Genomic DNA, 8,975 nt, shown 5'->3' on the forward strand with positions numbered 1-8,975 from the left:
TGGGGTGCAAGAAACTTCAGCTGTTTGAGTGCCCTGCACTGGCCCCAGAGATAGAAAACAGGCCTTGCTTGTTTGCAAGGGTGGCTTGGCCATAGCCATACTGGACCAACTCCATTGCTTAGTGCTGAGATGGTGGTGCACAGCCCTGAAACACGCTGGAAACACTCCTAAAAGACATTGCATAGCTTGGTTCTTACAAGGCCGTACTATTGACACACATGAGCACCCTTCAGACAGCCAAACCCACACTTCCCCTGCCTTCTACGGTTGTTTTAATCATGAGGATGGAGGCTCAGAAAAATTAGATGACCAAAACGACGCCTTAACCACAAAACCTCGTATTCTTCCTGTGCCTTCCTTTCTTCTCTTACCAAGGTCAGGCCTTCACCTAAGAATTTTGCTGTCTAGAAGTCAGGGAGACAAAAACAAGTCCAAGCAGAATGACGCAAAGGAGCTTGTTCTTTGATCTTTTCTAAAGGAGACAGCTTTTGTTGTTTAACCTCTTTTGCACCAGAAGCTTGAGGAGACTACGAGTGAGAATGTGCCAGGGCTTAGTAGATATGGGTCCAGGAGTCCATGAGGGATGAAGATGGGGAGAGGAGGAAACTTGGGAGACACTGAGGTTAGCTTCTAATTGAGTAGGTATTTAGATGGCATTTATTTCTCTTTGTGAGCTGGGCACATGCAAGGCACTGTGGGCAGGCTTCACAATTAACAGTCAAAACCAACTTGAAATCCTTCGCAGTTGTGCGATGTTTTCTTTACAAACAAGTTTCAAGAAATCAACTCTGCTATCGCACTTCAGTAACAGGTTTCAGTGCCCTGACAGGCTGAAGGGTGTTTCCTCTGGAAGAAATTCATTGGTATTTTAATGCCTACCGGCCATTAGAAAGTAGACTCTGGTATTAATAAAACGCCTGTCTCTTTTAGCAATAGCTTGTCCCATCTGCTATTAATTTCTGAAGAGATAAGAGAAAACCATAACCATTTTGCTCAGCAGCAGTAATCTGAGAACTCACACGTCAGGAAGTACCTCTCTCCATGTATTTGGAAATAGCATGTAATAATAAAATGACATTTCCAATAAGCTCAGGAAAAAAAAAAATCATACCTCGATAATAAAATCAGAGCTAGAGAAATTCATTTCTTAGCTGTGAAGCCTCTGGCAGGTTGAGCAGACTATTTAACTTAATCCACTTCTGCTGCACACGTTTGAAAGGCTCTATAATTAGAATTATACCTAGGCATGTCAAGAAGTGTCTGGATAGTGAAAGCTGCCTCTCTAAGTTTCAGATTTGTAGATATATTTGGCTGGGTGAAAGTCTGTTAAATGGGATTTCTGGCACCTGGCACATCCTGGGTGCCGGCGAACTTTCTGGCCCCTCCAGCCATATCGCTGTTCCCCAGCTGTAAATTAAACGTAACCCCTGGAGCGCAAGGAGGAAATAACCGCCCCAAAGTGGCCTTGGACACAAAGAGCTCTCCACAAACCCTGATGGCCAGGCTGTGGTCACCCCGCTCGCTCCTGGTGGAGCCGGAGCCTTGCCTGGCGAAGGATTAAAGCCTCACATACCCATCTGCAGCAGCAAGCCCTGCAGCAATGAACATCTATCGCACTCCCGGGTTTAGATAGACAGCGAAGGTTTCCCCAAAACACACTTTGCTTCTTCCATTCATAGACGACCATAGGCTCCGATGCCTCTCCTAAAGCCAACAGATGAGGAGGCGCCAGAGCAAAAAGACGACGCCGTTACTCCTCGTGAAGGTGCTGTTGATCTGGTGTAAAACACCTCTTCCCAAATCCAGCCAACCCAGTTCCAGTTCTCCCTCTTTGAAATAAGAGCATTCACACGGGGAACTCATAAGAAATCAGGTTTACTCCTCTGAGGTGGGGATGCACACGGGGCTGTTCCAGGTGCAGGCAGACCACGGATATGCCGAGTTAGAATACAGGAATATTTTCTTTTTCGCTATATATTCCTCTCCCTAATACCTCCCAATACCCATTTTGCCTTTTGCTGCTGCTTCTCAGCACCGAGCTGCTGATACTTTCGCAGAAGAGCCCTTTACAACCTCATGATTTCATTCCAGGACGGAAATAATCAGCTCAGATGACACACGGTATATGTGAACTTGGGGGAGTTATTTTCCCATATACAGCCAGAGGATCTGTTGCTTTGAACGGTAATTTGGAAAGGAATGTAAAAGTCTTTCAAGTCAGACTTTGCTTCCTATTCCCGTAATGTGTTCACAGAGATACTGAAGTGATGGGTTATAATTATAGGTGTCCGTATTCAAACACGTTGCTTTATACAAGACCTTTTCCCCCTAAATTTGCTAAGCGTCATAAAATACCTTGGAAGTGCTGAACGGCACACTGTTATCAAACCTGCCACTGGGCATAAAATGACATAGAGTATACCGGCTAAGGACATCTCTGAAATATTAATGTCAATACAGCAGTGTTCTGAGTGCACTGGAGCTTTCTAACAAAACCGGCAAACCCTGGAAAATCACATTTCTCTTGCTCGTGCGGTAGCAACGAGCCACTTCAGACCCCTAACTTCAGAGCTTGATCTGGCCACGATTGTTTCTGGAAAACACCCAACGAGGACTCTGATAAGGTTAGGCCAGTACCGAAAATTCAGTTTTCATCTAGTGGAAGACTCTGGCATCCAGACCTGCCAGCTAAACGTATCCCTAGTGCTTCCTACACCGCACTTTGAAGAGCCCTTTTTAACAAAATCTATAACCCCCAGCATTTCCATCAGAAATGCTTTCCACATTAATTAATAGAAGTGCATCTAAGTGTGCCATTAACATATTTTTCTTTTCCAAATCAGGAAAGCATATTAAAAATTTACTGATGCCTGAACGGTAGCAGGATGAGTTGATGGAACTGGAGAACTTCACCCTTGTCACAAAGGTTTTAAGATCCTGAAAGCACAAAAAAAAATTCCTAAAATCACTGGTAGTGACTGCCTTAATCATAAGCACAAGTTCGGTGTAGGAATAAGGTACAAACCAGAATGGGAGACACGCACGTTGTGGCAATCAATCACCAAACAATCAACACTAAATAAATAAGATTATCAAAGAAAGCCAATACCAAAGCAAGCGTCAGTGATGTAACACATACACGACCAGCCGTGTCTACAAATGCACCTATAAATAAATATACATGGTTTTGTGTTCACACACACATACGTCGGTATGCTAAACACACCTTTTTGTTGTTGTGATCACCAGATATATTTGCATTTTACAGCCATAAACTTTCAGTAAGGCTCAGGGTGATTTTGAAAATCAAATTACGCCGAAAAATATGAATCCCTGCAGAAAATATTCCTGTTTTAATAGTTGCTTTACTATTTCGCCTGTACTACTCGCATGCCTGTGGTTTTTCTCTCCAAAGTGTAATCACAGGGAGAGAATGTTATGGTCAAATTTGGTATTTATTACTGAGCACAAGGCCAAATTTTTGCTGCTGAGTAAACTGAGCCATGCCAGTGAAGGGAACAGAGGTGCTGCGGCTTGGCACGGGTTTAGCCGTAACCAAAGTCGATTCCCAGCCTTTCAGGGTAAAATACATTGTGGTGCTACACTGATGCTGGGCACGGCCTTTTTACAGAGCTCACTGAGCTGTAAATTATACGTTCTGTCACGGTGCCTCCCCAGACAATATGTGCACAGCCACTTTGTCTGAGCGCAGTTATTAAAAGCCTCCAACTCCATTTGGCACGTTCCATTGTGGGAAGTTACTGGGAACTCCAAACGCCACCGCTCCTGCTGCCGCTCCGCAGGGGATATTTCATCCCTGCGCTCACGCACAGCTAGATGGAGGCAAACCGGTGAGGACAATGACCGTCACACACACCAGCACAGGGAGAGGTCGGTGTTTTATGCTGCTGGGAAGCTCAGAAACATCCATTCTTGAGTGTAACCAGTGCTGAAAACACATTTCCAAAACATGCTTCTTCATACGCTAGGAATTACGAGCTCACGGTCAAATGGAAGAGGTGACCCGCAAAGGTTGCTGAGAGCGGCATTATATCGAGCACAAAGGTGGGGAAACTCGCCTCCCTGGCTGCTGACCCACAGCAGCTCCTCTCGCTAGCGAGGAGGACGGAATGCACTGCTGTCCGGCTGCACTGAGCGCTCCCTGACTAACCGCCTCCTTCCAAAAAGGGTGGTCAAAGCTAACCGCCAAAACAGCAGGGCAGCCTGCTGCTGGGGAGAAAATAAATAAACCCCGCTACCTGCAGATGTGGTCAGAGCGCAGAGCCCGCGAAAAGCCAGCCTGGAAGAAGTTACCTTACACAAGCCTCTGCCCTAGCAGCTGATCTGGGGGGTCTATGCCAGTCCGAAGGGACAAGGTAGACACAGATCTCTAAGACCTCTAATGATGCTTCTACAGCCTTCTCGGGACTTGAGGACAGTCCTCACTTATCACTACCATTAGAAAATTTTCTTCCTAAGCTGAATGTCCCTCCTGGTATCCATTGCTGTTATTTCTTGCCATAGCTCCTATGAACCTGGAGAATGAATCGCTCCTTTAATGCTTTTGAGGACAGGAGTCACGTCTTTTCTCAATTCTTCTTTCTCTAGACTAATTAACTCTCTTTATTCAGTCTTTCTGTATAGCTTATGTTTGTTTTTATACAAAACCTCCTGTCCCGTTGCGTCATTCTTGATGCACAGCCCAAAAGGGAAGGCAGAAATTCCTCTGAGGCTCTGTCATTGCTGAGAAAATAGTGGGTTACTTCACGTCTTGCAGGCTAACTGCTGTTCACACAGCTCGGCGTACGCAGTGTGCGCGCTCTTCATGACAGCATGCCACCCCTGTGCCACTACAAGCCCCGGTGATCTTCCCTAGGGATGCTACTCAGCTGGTCATTCCCTGTCTGCTACTTCTGCCCCTGACTGTTTCTGCTGAAGTGCCCTCGACATAACCGTACTGAAATCTTTTCTGGAGGCAAGTACTCCAAGTTTTCAATGTTGTTTCAAATTTAATCCTGCCCTCCACTGTACTCACAACCTTGCCAGCTTTATATGAGCTGCTAATTTAACAGCACACTAGTCATTATCCTGGCTAGTGAAAATATGGAATGACACCGCGTTCAAAGCAGAGGGCCAGGGGAGACCTCATTTTGCACATTCTTCCGCTTAGGGAGTGAGCCACTAGTAACCACTCTTCGAACAAGGCCACCCACCGGTTTGGTCCTGCCCTGTAGAAGCTTAATCAATGTCACCTATCTCTCAGCCATCAGACTAGTGCTGAAGTGGTGCCAAAAGCCTTACTAAAGGCAGCAGTAACATCTACTACTCCTTTTGTGTCTACATGCCATTATCCCCTCAGCACAGAGAATTAGATTGATCTGACACCCTTCCGCCTTGACAAATCCGGTGAGGCTCTTACTCATAGTACTTTTGAAAGGCACTTTTATAAAGTTTTATTAGCCACTGCAGGATATTTCTAGGAATTGATATTTAACTGACTGATGGACGATTCCCCGAACTTCCTTTCTTCGCCATGTTGGAGAGAGATGAATACAGCACTTCCCTCCAGTCTTTCAGGGTCTCCCCTGCTTTCTACCTCCTCCAGGGCAGCTTCTGCCTTTCCTGAGGTTAATTCGTACACTTCTGGATGCAGTCACCTTCGCTAGAGAACAGGACAATTAGCAAAGACCCTTTAAGGGCTCTGCTGTAATTCAGAACCAGCAAAAAAATAAAGAACATGCTCTCATCAGGTCTGATGAGACATTAACAGCAGTGTCAACAATTAATTACCAGTGTTACTGTATTGTCTTTGGGTAGCTTAACATTAACTTCAGTAAAACTTTGCCTGCCCTGTGAAATGGGCAGTATTTCCCTCATTTAAGAGATAGGGAAAGTCAAAGCCCTGAGTGTCTGATGGGCTCATAAATCCTTCAGTTTTGAGGGAAAAATTCCCCGGCATCTTGTTCTCAGGATGCCCGACTGCAATTGTCAGCTGCTCCTAGCAAAAGGGTTTCTAGGTCGTGTCCTGAGTAACTCCCTTCAGCTACAGAGGCAGTCAGGAACACACCCAGAAACAAGAACCAGACCTAGCATCCAGCTCCTAAACCAGCACACAGACTCACCGTCCTTACACGAGGAAAGACACCTTCACCGGCCTTTGCATACGGGGAAACTTGTTAAAGCCCTTTTACCTGCCTTAAGGAGAAAGCAGAAGAATGTGTCACATGCAAAGCACACCAGAGGCCCAGGGCAAGGGCCTGAGCTGGTTTCATCATCTGCAAAAAGGTGGGGAACTTTTCCAGCATGGGGAAGCAGGAAACACTGATGGAGAAGAGACACTGTCAGACGCTGGGAAAATTCTTCCAGTGACAGGGCCAAAGAAAGACCGTGTATCTACCTAAGAGCGGGTAGGAGGTGCTTGGGCACTGCTCAGCTACACCACATCTGATCTTGTGGCCGCGAGGATTATCATCAGGTCCTCTCCTCCTCTTCGCCATAATTCTACAAGGCAGCAGTATTAAATCTCTTTTCTTTTTTTTTTTTTTTTTTTTTTTTTTTTTTTTTTTTTTTTTTTTTTTTGTTGGGGGGGGACGCTTTCCAGATGCTTTATTTTTACACGAGTCAATGATGGAAAGACTTTCTCTGAATGAAGTGGAAATGTTTTGGCCAACCTCCCTCTATGAGCCGTCTGAATTGTTCAGCCTGCTGTGGCACCTCACTGGACACATACTCCCCTCTCCTCCAGCCCTATTTCATCTTATTTCATACCAGTATAGACGTGCCTACCCAAAACACATTTCCCAGGATGTGCTAAGGGTGGGGAGTACCTTGAAGCATCCGTCCTCTCTCCCAGTACAATGAGAACATACTGGGGGAGATGGTGCCTACCCAGGGAGCACCATTAGCAAGGGGAGCAGAAGATGGAAGCCACAAAGTTGTCACGCATTCAGCAGAGATACCAGAGCTGCATTTCACAACCCTGTCTTATAATTTCTACATATTTCCTCAAGAATTGTGATACTTCCAGTGGAAAGGCTTAACAGAAAACATTTGCTTGGTTTTGTTACTGAAAGATCATCCATTTTCTGACCAGCTTTGGCTACTAGCAGAGCAATCTTGACCACGCAGGTGGCACACACGCAGGAGTGATCAGAAATGACTATCAGTGTGCAGCCACCTCATTTCCCCCCCAAAAGAGGCAAATAACTCTGAAACGTTAGACACCTGACCACACATTTAACTTGCATGAAGAAGCCCCCTGCTTCAAGAAAATCTCCTATACTTTGGTAGTGGCATTTGGAATCATGGAATCGTTTAGACTGGAAATGAGCTTTAAGATCACCAAGTCAAACCAGCCAGGCCCACATTAAAAATACTGCCATCTACAAAGCCAAGAAGACGCAGAGGAAGCTCTCAGCCAGCTCAGGCCCGTGCAGTTTTAATGCTCTGCATACTTCATTCTTAGCTTCATTTTGTGGTTTACGGAGGTGTGGACAGTCCCGAGTTGAGCTCACATGGATGCAGAAGGGACACCTCAGAGAGAGTCTGGTGTGGGAGGCAGGTTTTTTGGTGTCTCCCCACTGAAGAATCATGCTGGGGAGATGGTCGGTGGTGCCAGCGACAGGGCTGGTGCAGCTTTCCTCCCTTTGGAAGGAAGAAAAGCACAGTTTTTCTTGTGCAAGGCAACTTCAACGCAATGTGCAGTCACTTGAGAAATTTAGAGCCTCGATGGGTCAATAGGGCTGAAAGGGCAGACAATGCTCACACCTGACATTTAAAAAACACGAGTGTGAAAATCCTGCAGGCGATGAAGCTCACCACCCTTCCTGTGTCATCAAAACCATAGCTGCCTGAAGGTCTCGCCATTAAAAACCACCACTTCCCTCTCGCCCTGGCAGCTGCTCGCTCACTGGTCATGTGGCTGCCAGCCCAAACAGGGCCAGTCCCTGACACCCATCTCTGCTTTTCACAACTCGCTCGCATTTTCCGGCTGGTGGCTGAACTCTGGCAGGGGCTGTGCGAGCCTCACCACCCCGACTTCACTCTAGTTTGAGTTCAGCCTGCCTTGCCAGCACCAAAATCTGCAGGGGCACCGCACATGGCTCAGAAACGAGGCAAAACCTGCTTTTATCAAGCTCAGGATTATTATTTTTTAATTGTGTTCCTTGAGCCACAACGAAAAGAATATTGGTCTGAAAGGAAATATTTCCTCTGAAGGATGGAGAGCTGTGACAGGGTTTGTGTTTACAGCACGAAAGTGCCCTGACAAGCTAAATGAAACCAAAATAAAATGTTTGATCATAACACGTAAGTCATATGGACATGGACCTGTTCTCCACAGAGCAAAAACATGAACTTTGGGAAGCAGCCACTCAAAAACAAAATCATAAAATAACTCCACGGGCCCCGTGCTGGCCTTGCAAAATCTCCAGCGATTATTTCACCAAAGACTACGAGTATTTTGCAGTACAGCTGTTGAAATAGATAAAGGAGAGATTTATGATGTGCAGAGCAGGTCTCAGCTCACCGGTGGAGTAACGAACGACCTAGTCCAGCAGACAAACAGAACCTGAATACATACCGACGCAGGTGTGTCCTTTGTTCAACCCAGAGAGGAGCGAAGGGGGCGGTGGGTCATTTCCACGGGGGAGAGGGGAGGAAGAGGCAGCCTTCAGCAGAAGCAGGAGCCAGAGGATGCAGAATAACTTAAGGAATGTTTGCCTAGAGCCCCTCATCCTAAGGAGGAAAAAAAAAAAGGAAGAAATCAGGTGGGAAGGGTGCGTGTGGACCTGCATTCCCTTAACGCTCAGGGAGCATCCTGCATCCTCTCTCTTAGCAGCTTGAGACGGCAAGGAAACTCCTGCTCCTCTGTAACGCAGGGGCTGCTTCCCAGGCGGGGGAACTCACAGCTGCCCTCCCCTGGGGTGCTGGGAGGACCCCGCACTGGCACTCCGCGGCTCCTCTGCCAGCCCCTG

The 8,975-nt window shown here is 46.6% G+C and overlaps 1 protein-coding gene across 1 annotated transcript in view; it reads right to left on the bottom strand.

Moving 5' to 3' along the window:
- AOAH (acyloxyacyl hydrolase (neutrophil)) overlaps positions 1 to 8,735 on the bottom strand; it is a 72,073-nt gene extending 63,338 nt beyond the window's left edge. The window contains exon 1 of the mRNA XM_010137547.1: positions 8,582 to 8,735. Coding sequence (XP_010135849.1) covers positions 8,582 to 8,735 — 154 coding nt within the window. The remainder of the gene's footprint in view (positions 1 to 8,581) is intronic.
- Between the last annotated feature and the right edge of the window lie 240 nt (positions 8,736 to 8,975).

The sequence above is a fragment of the Buceros rhinoceros genome, unplaced genomic scaffold, assembly GCF_000710305.1.
Source record: "Buceros rhinoceros silvestris isolate BGI_N320 unplaced genomic scaffold, ASM71030v1 scaffold9946, whole genome shotgun sequence".
NCBI lineage: Eukaryota > Metazoa > Chordata > Aves > Bucerotiformes > Bucerotidae > Buceros > Buceros rhinoceros.